Source organism: Fundulus heteroclitus, chromosome 22 (genome assembly GCF_011125445.2).
Source record: "Fundulus heteroclitus isolate FHET01 chromosome 22, MU-UCD_Fhet_4.1, whole genome shotgun sequence".
NCBI classification, from domain to species: Eukaryota; Metazoa; Chordata; class Actinopteri; order Cyprinodontiformes; family Fundulidae; genus Fundulus; species Fundulus heteroclitus.
This window is the reverse complement of record NC_046382.1, coordinates 10,938,953-10,956,065: the sequence shown is the minus strand read 5'-3', so window position 1 is coordinate 10,956,065 and position 17,113 is coordinate 10,938,953. Positions and strand designations below refer to the sequence as shown.

Here is a 17,113-nt window from a genome sequence, read left to right as displayed (position 1 = left end):
ATTTAGCAGCTGCCAGGAGAATCACACCCGCTTGACCGCACAGACGTTTAGGTACGGCCCATTCCTGATCCAACGCACCGGTCCATCAAAACATGGATGTGCAGGTTTGGTGTGGAAGATCTTGACTGGCCCTGCACAGCTTACTGAACTTAATATGAGCGCGCAGAGGCTGCAAGGCCTTCCTGTCCAGCGTTACTGTCTGACCTCACAAATGCTCTTCTTGAAAGAGAAGAGGATCCCGGAAAGGCTCCAAGATCCCCGGTTAGAATCCCATAGATTGCCACTCGGTTCTTGAGCACGATCCGAAAGGTTTATACTTGATGCATGTTGTTTTGCGTTGAAATGAGACATGCAGACCCAACGTCTGCAGCATTTATGCTCCGCGTGGCTTTCCCTCCGAAGTCGCATTATTCTCCTAGACTCTGGAGGGCAGCGATGCGCCAAGCGTACTACACTCCACGACACGTATAAGTAGAAAACACAGTTGTTTTCAACATTTAAGCCTCTTACTTTCTTCCAACAGTGTGTCTGCGATTTCTGTCCAGGAATTGTAAAAATGTGTTGATTGTGACAGCAGCGTTAGCATCAGGGGCCCAATGCCTGGCTCAAATAAATATGGGTAAAAACAGTTGTTAACAAAGCTTAAAAGCTTTTAAGTCGGACGATATAAAACGCCAAAGGCAGCCATCTTCCTGTTTCATAGATCTAACAAATTTCACTGCGAAAATCAGAGAGAAACAAATGAAAATAAGAGAACGTTGCTGTCATTTCCCTGTGTTGGTGCGTCTTTCATTTGTTGCTTGGGCACTAAAAGCTTCAAAAGCATCTAAAGGACGGTCACACACAGTACAGTATGTACTTTTGCAGAATAATAGCTCAAGAGTAAAAATATCAACCAAGAATATCATCAGAATTCCCCCTTAAGGCAGAGCAGAATAAATGGGCCACCGGCACACAATGTGTCCACAGCAGATCCAGTACAAAAATAAACGCATGAAGCCTGAGACGTCGAGCTGCAGAGACTGTAGGTTGGATTTTTAGCAAGGCTAATGCAAGGCACAACATGGGCAGTCTTTTTAAATCAAAACGTCCAACACAGTGTTTTCCTCTCTCTCCGTCTCTTCCATTTACTCCTCTAATGCAGTCCTTAACCCACGACGTTTGGTGTTTCACGCGGAATTTCTCTATGTGGGTCAATTACCTCTTCTCAAAATAAATCCAATTGCATACATTTGTGTGCCTTTTGCAAAAAAAAAAAAAGGCACAAAGAGTCCACATGTGCACCAAATCCATGGAGGAAAGCTGGCACACACACACACACACACACACACACACACACACACACACACACACACACACACACACACTCAGGCTGAGAGCACATCTGTCCTGTAAGAGACCCAGAGCGGGACTCGGCCAGCTGGCTCCGTTTCAACTTTTCACCCCCCCCGGGATTCGGTTCTCTCGCAGGCCAAATAAGGGAGCGATGCAAACCTTCGTCCACCCCCTGGGACTGCACTTTCATGCAGACGCACAAATCCATCCCAAAGAGCGCAGTAGGAGCAAACACACATTAGCCTTATGTGGTCACAAGATGGCAAGAGCTGGAGTCAAAATATCAAGCAGCACATCTACTGTAACCATGGAAACCAGATCGGTCACAGTTGATGTGTGCGTACGCGTGTGTGTTGTTGGATGATGGTCCTGTTTTTTTGTTTGTTTTTTGGGATATCCCTCTCTAAGATCCCTACGCCATGACAACAGAGGAAGTTCAGAGGTGAGAGTGGCTGTGGACGATCCGACGGGTCATCAGGAAGGCAGACTGGCAGAGAGACTGGGCAGTGGGAGTGGGAGGAAGTGGGGAACTAGAGATCTTTATAGTGTGACACAGAGAGAGAGAGAAAATAGCTGCCAGGGAGAAATAAAAAAAAAAGAGAGCGGGAGTGATCAGGAGAGAAAACGAGAGACTTCAGGCACTATGTTTTTCATTTTTGAAGTATAGTTACTTTCATTTGTTTTCATGTTTGCGACATCTTCTGTGAAAGAGCACATCTTGTTTCATAAACGTATAAGTGTCATCCTCAAATTGTGAGTATAAGCAGGTATAAGGGTTGAATTAGGAAAACCAGAGGGCTTCCTGTTACACATGTTAAAATGTGAGAGTTTCCTGGGGCTGTTTTCAGCATGCACAACATTTCTGACCTCACATCACACCCAGACTATCATGGAAAAGCTCTAAGTACACAAATGTAATGCTTGGCAACACGACTGCTGTACATCATTGTAGTGTAAAGCAGAATACTCTTGCTATAACCAAATGTTTCTCACCACAAGGTATGACTGAACAATCCACGCTGCACATTTGAAAAAAATAGAATATCACACTACACTAAGGCTTCTAGTGGATAGAAAGGGGTATTTAGTGTGCTTGCTGCTGGGGTGGGGTACACACCTCCAAATTGCACCAAGGCTTGGCTGTGCTAGTTGCTGAGAGATCCAAGGAAGTAAAATATCTTCTGTTTTTCTTTTTTGTCACAGTGAATTTTTTTAGATCAAAAACCTTTAATATAGAACAGGAATAACCTGACTAAATACGATTTTATTTGTTAAGGGAAAAAAAATATCTAAATCAACCTGGCCTTATGTTAAGATATAATTGCCTCCCAAAAGTGGGACTTCTTGGGAAATGTAGAGAGTGAGAGTCCCATTTCATTTGGCATAAAACTAAAAGCATTTCAGAAGAAAAAATGTCACCATTCCTACAGTCAACACGGTAGCTGTACTTTTAATGGCCAGGAGCTGCTTGGCTGCTTCAGGACTTGGGTGAGCGGTGATCATCAATGAAATCGTGAATTCTTCTCTCCCACAGAAAAACAAGGAGGAGGATGTTCAGCCAGAAGTTTGTGACCTTAAGCTTAAATGTGAAATGAATGTTTTTGAGCGGCCTAGTCAAAGTTCAAACCAGGATTCCATTGAGATTCTTTGGTTTAACTACAACAAGCTGGCTGTGGTTGAAAAGTCCTGCAATGTGGCTAAATTGAAAAGTGTCCACACTGATGTAAAAAACACTTCTTGGCATTTATGCCAAACACTTGAGAGAAGTTGCTATGTCCAAAGGTCCAACAGCCAGTTATCAGGTTTAGGCCAGGTTTGTTTGTACATTTTTTCTCCCTTAAGCAATAAAACAAAACAAATTTAAAAACTGCATTTTATTTTTGACTCAGATTATTTTTTCTGACATTAAAATTAGTTTTACGATTTGAAACAACCAGAAGAAAAGTGAACACAGAAGAAGTCCCTAAGAGGGCAAACCCTTTCACAGCACTGTGCTTGTCTGATTATCCAAGAAAAGTCCTGGTGGGGAGGAGAAGGTGCAGCAGTTCATATGGGTTCATAATACTGAAAGCACGCTTGTTCAGCTGACGTGGCTGTAGAGTCTAAGTTAGACCAAATAAATGCTCAAAGTGGAACATATGATCTCTCATTCACCACGTTGTTCCTTGGGCAGTCCCGCCCTTCCAATAACAGATAACTTTGTGTATATATATATATATATATGTATATCATTGGCGTTTCAAATTTCACTGATTCAAACCAGTCTTTCCAAGAACATCTCTGTGGGTGAAAATTAAATCCTAAATATTTCAGTATAAGCTTGTGTGCGTATTAACTAAAATATACATTTCAACTTTGTAAACTCATGGTGTACCAGAGATGGACAAGAAGCGGAGTACAGAGAGCTGGTGGACCGCTTTGTGGCATGGTGTGGAAACAATCATCTCATCTTGAATGTGAACAAAACAAATTGGATAGTTGTAGATTTCAGGAGAAACAGGATTAGATGGAACCCGTATCCATCATGGGAGAAGAAGTGGAGGTGGTTGAGGAATATTGAGACCTCGGTGTTCATTTGGACAAAAGACTGGACTGGAGACGCAACAGTGAAGCTGTCTACCAGAAAGGACAGAACAGACTGTACATTTTGAAGAAGCTAAGCTCCTTCAGGGTTTGCAGAAAGATGATGCATATCTTCTATAAGTCTGTTGTTAAGAGCGTCATCTCCTCTGCCATCATCTGTTGGGGCAGCAGCATCAGAGCCAGGGACCTAAAAAGGCTCGACAGCCTGATAAAGAAGGCTGGTTCTGTTCTGGGGACAACTTTGGAACCTCTGGAGACGATGATGCAAAGAAGGATTTTGCATAAAATAAAGAACATTATGGACAATCCTCAACATCCTCTTCATGACATTGTCATTGGAAAACAGTCTCTTCAGTCAAAGGCTTCTACAGATTGGTTGTAAAACGGGTCGATACAGGAGATCTTTCCTGCCCACAGCCATCAGCATCTACAACAACTCCTTGACCAAATGAGTTACATCATTTAATTTCCCTTTGGGATAAATAAAGTAGTTTTGAATTTGAATTGAATTTGGATGGAAAAAAAAAGCTCTCAGTGCCCACTAAAGCTCTGCCCCCAGACGGTATTTTCCACCCACAACAAGATTTGGTTTGGTTCCCTGGACGTGAAAAAAACAACAACAACCTCAATACAGACCCCCAGGGGTTCGCCAACCAATGTCTTTGCTACATTCAGATGTAATAGAAACATTGCCAAATTTCAACCTTTGTATGAAACTCAACCAGAATTCAACAAAAATGGAGGTGAGTAAGTGAAAGTGAACATGGCGAGGACACACCTTAGGTAAACTATCCAACAATACCCTCAAAAACCAGCGCTGGAGAGTAGCCCTGGCCAGATTACACCGAGGAGAAGGAAGGTGGACAAAGACAGAAAACTGACTACTCTGACTGTTAGGACCTGAATCTGCTCGTTGCTCGTGGATGTTTTATTAGGATTGTGAGAGACTTCATCCAGCTCAACAACAGTTCCCTGACAGTACAGGAAAAGCAGAGGCGTGTTTGACATCATTCTTGCTTTACCGCTACACCTTTCTGTCTTAACTATGGCTGTAATATTACACCGTGTTACGTCACTTAGATCTGACAGTAGGAACAACAAGTGGGTTGCGAGGAAATGTTAATAATAGCTGATCTTATTCTGTGGCAGAATTATATAATCTTATATAAATCTTAAATGAATGAACCTTCCTCCAGCATATGTGAGTCAGTGTCTTGTGTAACAAACTGAGAAATATAATTTAAGTCAATGACGAAACGTCAACTTGATCACGGGATGTAGACTTTTCAAGCACCCTCCATTCTTATGTCAACCCTAGTAAAGGTGTGTGAGCTTCAAAATAAATGCATCTTTTACTATACACTGAACATTTTGGGAAAAAAACATCCATCCTTTCTCTGCTTATCCTTGCAGGGTCACAGTGAGGCTGGTGGCTATCTACAGGGGTCCTTGGGCGAGAGGCGGGGTGCACCCTGGACATGTCGCCAGTCCATCCCAGTCATCGGCATTAGTTAAAATAACATTGATAGGAGAACATTAAGTGTTGCTCTATTGGAAAAGAGGGGGCTGTGCCAGTGAAACTAGACAATTTGTTTAAAAAAATGTTAATGTGTGATAGAATAAATGCAGTAAACAAATGGATCAGTTTCTTCTGAATGTACGCACTTTGCCACCATAACATCCCAGTTAAAAAAAAAAAAGCACACAATCTATCAATGCATTCACTCATGTTCAAAACAGAGCAGCGGTCTATACGTTTTAAGTTTTGGAGCCTCTAAGTCCTCTCCCGTCACTCACCATTTGCACCAGTATGTGCTCTCCTGTGGGGTGGATGGCCAGGGCCTCGTCGTAAAGGGCCTTGGCTTCGTCCAGTTGGCCCCTGAGCTCGGCCAGGCGGCCCCGCTGCAGGAGCACCGAGTGGGAGTTGGGGGAGAGTGAGCTGGCCTCTGCTATGCAGAACTGGGCCTCCTTGAGCCGGCCGTCCGCCATGAACAGCTCCCCTGCAGGACAGAGAGGTGGGACAGAGATACGGATGGACGAGGTGAGAGCTTGCCTCAGGAACAAACGACAGAAAATGTCAAAATAAAACAAGCGTAGAAAAGCTGTGGAAGAGGACATGAAAAGAGAGGTTTTACATTCTTTTTAAGCCCATCTTTAAAGTCTAATACAAAAGTTTACAATGAATTCATGGCAGGTATTTCTACAGAGCTCTGGTGTTACTGATGGATGGAATGAATGATGGAGGGATAGATGGATGGATGGATGGATGGATGTATGTATGTATGGATGGATGGATGGATGGATGGATGGATGGATGGACGGATGGACGGATAAATGGATGGGATGATGGATGGATGGATGGATGGATGGATGATGGAATGACTAATGGATGGGTGGATGGAATGATGGATAGATGGATGGATGGAATGTTGGATGGATGGATGGATGGATGGATGGGATGATGGATGGATGGATGGATGGATGGATGGATAAATGGATGGATGATGGATGGATGGATGGATGGATTGATGATGGAATGACGAATGGATGGGTGGATGGAATGATGGATAGATGGATGGATGGAATGATGGATAGATGGATGGAATGATGGATAGATGGATGGAATGATGGATGGGTGGATGGATGGATGGATGGATGGATGGGTGGATGGATGGAATGATGGATGGATGGATGGATGGAATGATGCATGGGTGGATGGATGGATGAATGGAATGATGGATGGGTGGGTGGATGGATGGATGGATGGATGGAATGATGGATGGATGGATAGATGGATGGATGGAATGATGGACGGATGGATGGATGGAATGATGGATGGATGGATGGAATGATGGATGGGTGGATGGATGGATAGATAAATGGATGGATGGATGGATAAATGGATGGATGATGAATGGATGGATGATGGAATGACGAATGGATGGGTGGATGGAATGATGGATAGATGGATGGAATGATGGATGGGTGGATGGATGGATGTATGGATGGACAGAATGAAGGATGGATGGATGGATGGATGGACAGAATGAAGGATGGATGGATTGATGGATGGACAGAATGAAGGATGGATGGATGGATGGATGGATGGATGGATGGATGGATGGAATGATGGATAGATGGATGGATGGATGGATGGATGGAATGATGGATGGATGGATGGATGGATGGATGGAATGATGGATGGATGGATGGATGGATGGATGGATGGATGGAATGATGGATGGATGGATGGATGGATGGAATGATGGATGGATGGATGGATGGATGGATGGATGGATGGATGGATGGAATGATGGATGGATGGATGAATGGAATGATGGATGGATGGATGGATGGATGGATGGATGGAATGATGGATGGATGGATGGATGGATGGATGGATGGATGGATGGATGGATGGAAGATGGCTACAGGCAGGAGAATATCCAGATGTTTCGGTCGCATTAGTGACAACGACACAGATCAGAGAAATATGCACTTTTCAGACACTCAGAAGGACACAAACACACACACTGTTTCAGAGAATGCAACAGAGACCGGATGCAACATAAAATATGGGATGGCATGAAAAACTCCTGCCTAAATATGGCCATCAAATATGAAAGCTGTGGGCCTCCTTTCTCTGCTGCTGGGAATATGAGGACAGACCCCAGACAGAAAACACTTCCTCACACGATGACTCACGCCCACGAGCACTTCACTCGCAAAAAGCCCAGCAGAGGACCTGCCCCTGAGGACGAAGTGGACCAATCGCAGGGCAGGAGGCCGGAGCACCGAGCTGTCACTCACTTGTGTGAGTGGACGGCGGGTCCCTCAGGAAGAAACCCCCATGTGGAAGTGGAAGAGAGAAACTTGGAGCACTGTGTTGGGTAAATATACTAAAAGTGCTCTCTGCCTCCGAGAGCGACGAACCCATGTCTGTGTGATAGAAGATGTGTTTGTTTACCTGTGCTACACAGATGCACAGATGGGAAGCGCTTAATGCATGCATGCTACCACTGTGGGATGCTGGCTCTCTTACCTGACTCCGCCAGATAGATTTGCTCCGCATATCCATCTGGAAACCTTCTGTTGAAGTAATTTTGGGAAGGGGCGAAAATACTGGTTAGCTGATTGGCCTATGTTGGTGATAGACGGGCCAAATAAACCAATCAGATTCGTCGTCGCTCTGTTACGAGCGACGACGAAAACACAACCACAAGCCAAGCTACTCTTGCTGCTTCAGGTAAAGGCTCGTTAGCTCAGCAAAGAAATACTCTGTAATGCCGATAAAACTTGCTCGATAGCCGCGCTAACGCTAGTTTCATCGGCTGAAGCCGCCATGTTCTTTAGACTGAACTGTCGCTCCTCGTTGCGTCACACCTCAACCCGCCTCAAAGCCAACGCTGATTGGACGTTCGTTTGGTGAACGGCTCCAAATTTTCTTTAATGGAGGGTAGCCAGACTGATCTGCGAGTGAAACCTTGAAAGCTCGCGAGATCAGGATGGTCTCACGAGGCTACTGGCTCCCAGCCTTAGGGTTCCCTTTCACAGAGAACAGACTTGGATCTAGTGATGTAAAGTATATCCAACCTGAGCTTAGAACTCAGTATATCAAGGATTCATGAGCATTTTTTTTCTCAAAAGTCTGCATGTGTCGCATACTGGAGACCTTGCTGATCTAAAACTCCCACTTTGGACAGTGACATTGGTTTTCCAGCAGTTTTCTATCCATGTTTGGCTGGAGACTTTGTAGACCTCAGAACCAGGGACCTAAAAAGGCTCAAGAACCTGATAAAGAAGGCTGGTTCTGTTCTGGGGACGACTGTGGAAACTCTGGAGATGATGATGCAAAGAAGGATTTTGCATAAAATCAAGACCATTATGGACAATCCTGAACATCCTCTTCATGACATTGTCATTGGAAAATGTCTCTTCAGTCAAAGGCTTCTACAGATTGGTTGCAAAACAAACCGCTACAGGAGATCTTTCCTGCCCACAGCCATCAGCATCTATAATAACTTCCTGACCAAATGAGTTTAATTTAATTTCACTTATAAATAAATAAAGTAGTTTTGAATTTTAATTTAATTTGGATTGAAAAAAACACTCCTAGACCCTTGCAACACACCTCTGCACCAAAATGGTACTTTCCCCCCACAACAATATTTGATTTTGACTTTAGTTTTCCAGCAGTTTCTTATTCATGGTTGGTTTCCTTTCATCAAAGGGTGACAGTATTCACACTTGGATACAACAATGTCCAACTGGACAACGGTAAACTCAAAAGGGGTTCTGGACTGGTCAAAGCAGGTTAACGTTAGGTTCTGGGGCAACCTTGACTTCAACCCTGTTGAATCTCTGGGCTTTTCCCAGACAATCTCCCTACCAATTCAGCCAATAACAGTGATCAAAAATCTGATTCAAAGCGTCGGTTTTAGGTTCAACTTGCTAAGAGACGTTTAAAGGTGACATATGATGCTTTTTAAATCCTTCCTTTTCATATTTAAATCATTCAGCTGTTGATCTGTCTATAGAGGAACTGCAATGCTTTGGTCTCAATTCCTCGTTATTGTTGCCCCACAGCTGCTCTTTTGGCCCTGTTCTGAGGTGTGTCTGAGAGCAACTCGTTTTGGTGCTGTCCCTTTAAATTCACCCCCCCCCCCTCCAGGGCACAGGGTACTCCACTCCACCCCATTCAGCCATTTTTGTTGTATGCTGGGTAGGGGGTGTAATGAATTGTGTGGGTTAACCAAATTTATCCCCTTGTAGCTTTGAGAACCTTCAGCTTGGACTGCTGTGAGAACTAAAAAAGAATTTCTGAAATGGGTAAGCTGGAAGTCCATGACCTTGTTTAGTAGCTCAACAGCAAATAATGTGATGTTATTGTTAAAAAAATAATAGAAAATATAGAAAACTGAATAGATTGAAAAATATGACCCAGACAGAATATAAAGATATCTGCACACTATCTGGAGAGACTATATTCACATTTTCTGCACTTCTAGATACTCGAAGTACACAACAAAAATGTACTTAAGTGCTAAATAAGTGGATTTTGTAAACATGTCACCTTTAATATTACTATAGGGTTATACTGTAGATATTTATTATTTGAGATTGAATGTGTAATGTGCAGATTATAATGAAAATGCCCAAATCAGGAGGTGATGTTAATACCGGTACTACACAAAGCTGTAGAGGCTCTTACACAGTAATGCATTGGGATACTGCACAAAAAACGCCATTTTGGTTTGAATTTCCACTGCTCTATATGGATGGGTGGATGTGGCTTCTTTTGATTACCTCCTCACGCTCTCATGTGAGTTTTTGAAAGGCTGAAAGGATGTCAGAAACAGACGAATGCATTAGACATGTATATGGACTCAAGGACGAAGAAGCTTTATTCTTATACGTTACCAAAATGAAACTGTTGGTGAGGCAGACACCGACTCAGAATGCACATTGCTACACACAACACACTGACATACCAAGACATAATCTTTCTTTTTTAAACTAACAAATAAAAAAGTCAATTACACTGCCCAACAACAACATCCCCTAAGGGGCATAAGTGTACATATAGTCCTTAGCAGCTCATATCAATACTGTGCAGGAACTTTAGTTGCAGAATTGTGCAATTTGCATGGATGTCTAAACAGACGGTCCCTGAGAGACTGAAGTGTGTGAATAGTACACGCATATCACGCACGGACCCTGCACAGACTCCCCTGCATGGTGCAGTTGCACTGAAAAAAGGGCCAGAACCCCTCAGCAGAGACGTAGATGTTGAACTTGATCGCCCTTGTTTGCAGCACAGACTCAGGAATTTATGCCGTCAGGGATTTTAGTAACCCCATTAAATTAGAAGATCATTCATATCAAGTTATGTAACGTTGATCATAAACTAGATTACAGCTCAATTGATTCTTGGATGGGTGCAGCTTTTCCTTTAGAAGGAGTGCTTTGGCTTTTCTCAACAGTACTCTGAGTGAATTTTTGATGCTGCAGTGCACACAGCAACAAAAAAGTGTGCTTCCGCTGCATCAAGTGCATAAACAATGTCTTAGTCCCCTGACGGGCTGAAATTAAATTGAGCATATAAACAGGTCAGTAAGTTGTGTAAGACTCTGAGGGTGTGTAGCTTTCACCGCTACAGCTGCTTTGCTTGGACTGACTTGGGCTTCTTTGGCTAGATGGTTTCAGACATAAATAAGGAGTTCAAGGCCCTAACACTACACTGGAAAAATAGAACAAAAAATAAGAAAATTCTTCTTGACATGAAAGTATTTTTCCTTGATTTGAGCAGGTAAATAGGACTATTTGCCAATGGAATAAGATTTTTGCACTTATAATAGGAACAGTTCATCTCCATCATCTTATTTCAAGTGCAGTATATCTAATTATCTTATTTTAGAGGTAAAAATAATCATTCCATTTGCAAATAGTCTTATTTACCTGCTAAAATCAAGGGCAAATACATTCATTTCAAGAAAATTTTGCTTGTTTTCAGTTCTTTTTTTTCCAGTGTAGGAGATTTTCGTGTTGTAGCGACGCTTGATCCTGGCTTTAAACCCAAACACGATGGGATCCGCTACAGAAAGGTATCATCCAATCCAGTCACATCCAATAAATTACAATATTATTGAAAACTTATTTTATCTCAGTAACTCAATCCCCAAAGTGAAACACATTAGATGTATTAATTACAAACAGACTGAAGCCTCTACTTCTGTTAATTATGATGATTTTCTGCTTTCAGCTGATGAAAACACTGCATTTAAACACAAACTGCAGGATTACAGTAGACCAATAAAAAGACACAAAGCACAAATGTGGTCTTCCTGAGAAGGATGTTCAATACCTGCGTAAAGGTTGTTAATTTCAAAAGGTGCTTTTAACCTGACAAACAAGCCTCTTTGGATTCATATTCTAATTAATTGAATATGACCGTAGAGTGGATTTTAAGCAAATGGATATTATGGATATTTAAGGTGGAAAGACATGAGCATCAACATTAAGGAAGAAGTTGGGTTATAAGGCCATTTAATCTTTAATGTGTGAAAATCAGGGTCTTTGTGCTGACCCTAAACCCACGAATCGTTTCATGCTCCTCCACTGCTCTCATCCTATTTCCTTCGCCTTTAAATTCAAGCTCATCAGAGTTGATCTCCACAGGAGGTGCATCCCAATAAATTAGAATATCATTCTGTTCCTCTCCACTCTGTCTCAGCTCAAACAATTTCAATATTGTGTAAAAGTGGAATATATTTTGCCTGTCATGTCAGAAAGTCAAACTGTTATTTTATAGAGATTCATAATCTTCTAAGCAGGTAAAGAAAACCCCTATTTCTAAAAAAAAAAAATAGAATCACATTAGACCAATCAAAAATGTCGGGTTTCTGTAACGCATATCCATTCCTACGCATTGTACTTGGTTGGGCCGGACAGGTAAGACGCCTGCAGCTCATGTCTAGAATCCGTCTGTGGGTAGTGGCTCTGGAAGCACTGACTACAGCCTCAGCTCACTCCCAGTAACGTTCAAATTCTTAAACGAATTTCGCTTGACATTGCTGAGGCCGGTGCGCCTTTTACCGCCACACTTCTTCCTTCCACTCAATTTTCCGTTATGCTTGCATACAGATCTTTTTGGAGATTCCACTCTCTGTCCAGTCAGCAGTCTTCCCCGTGATTGTGTCGCCCACTGACCCAGAGTGAGAGACTCGGGGGAACCTTTGCAGGTGTTTTAAATGAATTAGCTAATTAGGGTGGGACACCTTTAGTTTCCGATAATGAACTTTTTCACAGCATTCTAGTTTTCTGAGACTGAACTTTGGCTTTTCCTTATCTGTGAACCATAATTATCAAAAGTACAAGAATCATAGGCTTGTAATATATCACTATGTGTAATGACTCTATGTAATATATGAGTTTCACTTTCTGAGATGACATAAATAAGGAAGAGGATATTACGCTTTTACACAATATTCAAATTTTTTTCAGACGTACCAGTAATTTCCAAATAAAATCCAACATTGCTTTCATCTGAGAAGTGAACTTTGGACCACTGAGCCAGAATCCAGTCATTTTTCTCCCTAACACAGTTTATGGCCATGAAGCAGCTGTAAATACACGTGAAAGTATGGAGCTAACTCCCTTATAGAGAACGACCTCCGAGCCTTCCCTCATCTGTGCAGCTAGGAAAGGGGACAGAGAGAAACACGGGTCAAGACAGCCAGTCCAGTTCTTTGAGAACTGATACAAGAGAACCCGGGCCAAAATAAGAGATCTGATTTTCAGTTCAGTGTGGGAAAAGAAACTGAGGGAACCTGTAAGGGTTTCCTCCCTGGATTCCCTGTTTCATTTCTCCTTACAGCTTTCCATTAAAAGACATTTATAGGATTCTGCTAACCTCATAATATTCTAAACATTCATTAACTGTCCCCTTTTGAATTTCTTCAACGTAATTGCAGTTATTTTGTTTGTGTTCATTTCTTTAGTTTCTTCACTATATGATTAAAATGTATTAGTAAGATTAATAATAATACAATAGTTGGTTGTAGAAGAAACTAGTTCAAGTCTAACCACTCAAGTTCAATTGACGTGATTCCAGAAATAAATCTGTTTTATTAACAGTAGTAGATAATATTCGTATCATTTAAATTCCTATAAAGGAATAATTTTTATACAATATGCAACAAGATGGCCAACTAAGCAAACCATTTTCCCATCAGATTTATTACTGATATGTTTGAGAATTATAAGAAAACATTACATTACATTAAAAAATTACATGAAATATAATGACTTATGATTACATAATAATCCGTTGTATGTAGGTTTTAATTTTTCCTACACAGTTTTTCCTTCCACCTAATTTTCTATTCAAAGAGTACAGCCACACTTGGACAACCAGCATCAATAATCTTTAGTAGTTTATTTTCCTTGTGGATGACGTCAGTGACAGTCTGCTGGACAACTGTCAAGTCGGCAGTTTCCAGTGTTTTTTTGAAGGCCTTGTCATAATCATAACATTTCTGGATTAATACACCCTTTTTTTTTTAGATGTACTATTCCAATGTTCCAAGAAACAAAATTGTGGGTTTTCATAAACTATAAGCCATCCATCTATTCATCCATAACTTTGGCGCTATGAGACACAGAGAAAAAACTGAACGAACCACTGCTCATCCCTAATGACAACTTTAGAGGAAAGTCACGTTTTTGTTCTCGGAGAGAACCAAGGCACACCCAGGGAGACATAATATATCAGTTTGAATTTTTTTTAAAGAACTATGATAATATATTAAGTTTTTCAATGTTCCAGTTTATTTTTGAACCACCTGTACTTAACTTGTTGATAAAATAATATTCCTGGTGTCACGGTGGATGGAAAACCGTGGAATCTAATTACTGGGAGTCCTTATTTAAACCAACAGTTTCTTTACAGTTGGTTGATTTCTTAGTTTAAAATTATCATCATTCACTGATACTTTATCTGACCAGCAATTGAGCTCACATGATATGCATTCTGAATGGGGAGGGGGGTTGGGGGGGACAGTATCCTTCTTGGAAATTGGAAAATCTAATTTTCCAGGAGGTCCCAGCGGGAAATGACCTAAAATATCAAAATGTCATTACAAGTCATGTGTTGTGACGCCTTACCAGCCTGCAGCCAAATACGCTCCAGAGTGGCCCAGATGTAAGTGGGTCCTTGGCGGCGGGTGGAGCTCAGGTCTGATACCTCCGACAGCGCCGCTTCCAAGCGGGACACCGCCACCGACGGAGGGCTGAGGGATCCTGACACAGGAAGGGGGAGGACCAGAGAAAACAACCTTTTACCTCTGAGGACGACGGTGGCAACTTTAACACAGCCGCCATGATTAACAGAAGTACGACTGAATCAAACAAACACAGTTAAAGGCCTGGCTGTCGTCACTTTTAATGAAATTTGCCAGCGGGTCGTCTTACTTTCAGAGCATCAAGAAATTTCCTGTTTGAACAAGAAGCCTTTGAGAAACACAGGTGCAGAGGTTGGTCACGTAATGCATATTTAAACAGCACATCTGCTCCTCTGACCAGGGCTGCATACGTGCAAACAGAGTTTTAATCAGGAAGTGGTTAAATGCAGGAACTTTCACCCCCAACCTGCATATGAACTTTTTTTTTTTATCAACTTTTTTTTCCTACATGTTTTCAAAAATGAGAGATGAGTCTAATTCAAGATTTTACAACAGGATTTGCAACCCAAATATAAACAGCGGCAGACTCTGTGGCGTGAAGGTAGTGGACCTGTGGAGCCGTCCTGGAAGTCGGGGAGGTTGAGGTGGATGGAGGGTTTCCTGACAGCAGGGTGGACCTCTGACCTCTCAGCCATCGGTATACTGCTGCTGTCATCTGTCTCACTGTAAAATGTAATGTATGAGAGGGAATTAGGAGGAGGGCCATCATAAAAAAAACATGTGGATGTGTAGCTGGCTGCTTATTCTAGGAAAAACACTTGGAAAAACCAAAAAACTCTAACAATCCATATGAATACAGTCATCAAACCAAATAAAAAGTCACACTTTTTTTTACAAGAGAGTCTCCAAAAAAAAGACCAAAAAATTTTTGTTGACACTTTCCCCAGCTATTTGCTGGTTCATAGCTGTTAACAGCACTTTTAAAGTTTGCAAGATCATATCCAGCGAATATAGGAGTAGGCAGTACATCACCACTAGTGATCTAATATCGGAAGGGCGTGGGACCTCCTCAGGCCAGCAAAGGGAGTTTAGAGTTACAATTCAATTAAACTATTTCGGGGGGAAAACCCTCGGAAATTACAAATTGTCACATTCAGGAGATGCTGAACAGAAATGAAAAAAGCGTTGCCAATAATAACGCTACGCAATTTCTTTCCAGTTGTGATTACAAAACAGAAATTGTGGACAAAAGACAGGAAGCACTTATTTTCTGCACCATGTTAAATGTTCGCCAGAAAAATATCTTCTCTCAGGAAAACCACAAGAACATTATTTATTACTTAATGGGCATCTCTTCTGCTTGTGTGTTTATCTATTAGCCTCTCCGTTCACCGGGCACCACAAGAACAAAAACCAGCCAGAACATGGATAATCTCTGCTGAGTCCTGGAGATGTCCTCTGCAGTGTATTAAGAACGTAATCCATTGTGTATTATGGAGCTGAGTCTCACTTGGGTTCTGTTTTAAAACGTGAACAAAATATGTGTGGTGAGATTGTGGTTTCTCCTTGTCGTGGAACATTTCTGGGTCTTTGGCTCAGCATAGACAAGTCTAGACCATGAATTTTAGAAAAAGGGTTCTTTGCACATTGAAATTGCTACAGGCTGGGCTACTTTTCCAATAGCGCTCTCAAATGGAGAGATGTGCAAACACCTCCAAATTGCACATATGGGCAGCTTATTGGTGGATCGGGGTTCATGTTGGGATCTTCAGGGAGAAGCTCAAACTGGAACTGACTTTTCGATTGCAATGCAAATTGTAATTGACAACAAAATTTGATTGATTGATTGATTGATTGAAATGCAGTATGTAAAATGATCACACATGATGGCACAATGTGTATAGATAACCTACTTGCTTGCATTCTGTGCTGCTGCTAAGTTGATAAAAATGCTTAGGGTGTTTTCTCCTTTGCAGTAAGACTGAAACTAATGGTGGCGGGGCAGAAAACTCCGATTTTTATATGTAAACTAAGCAAACTGAGAGTGATAAATAACAAACGTGCCGAGTACTAGTGTATGAGTACGAGTGTAAGTGGGGCTATCCTTGTCAATGCAATACACATTAAAACAACCGTGGAGACGGTAAGCCGGTTTTAATCTGGTGTGAGGGGGGACTTGGTCTGGAAATGCATCCGTTTGGGGGAACATAGGCGTTTTTGCAACCCCCAGAGCTTCAAATGTTTTGATGTCACACAATTTCCAAACCCTTTTTCTATTGGACAATGCAGAATGAATGATTCCTGTCTGATCCTGCCTGAAATGCTCGTGTTCTGCAGTGCCATGATGTCGCTCCCTGCTCCCTCTGCAGGACCGGCAATGAGGTTTGAGCGGTTACACCTGCGGCAACTCTAATTACTAGGAGCTGCTGCACCTAGGAGGAGCAATATTCCTGACTCTCCCAGCGGGTAACCGCCAGATTCTTGACAGCCATTACAGCAGGAGAAACAGTGCA

General features: G+C 42.0%; 1 protein-coding gene across 3 annotated transcripts in view; it reads right to left on the bottom strand.

The window, feature by feature from the left end:
* The window catches only part of ttc7a (tetratricopeptide repeat domain 7A), a 76,669-nt gene that overhangs the window by 16,250 nt on the left and 43,306 nt on the right, over positions 1-17,113 (bottom strand). For all 3 annotated transcript variants that reach the window (XM_021316337.2, XM_021316338.2, XM_012862373.3), the window contains 3 exons: positions 15,211-15,323; positions 14,584-14,718; positions 5,716-5,918 (listed from right to left, as the gene is read on the bottom strand). In XM_021316337.2, coding sequence (XP_021172012.2) covers positions 5,716-5,918; positions 14,584-14,718; positions 15,211-15,323 — 451 coding nt within the window. The remainder of the gene's footprint in view (positions 1-5,715; positions 5,919-14,583; positions 14,719-15,210; positions 15,324-17,113) is intronic.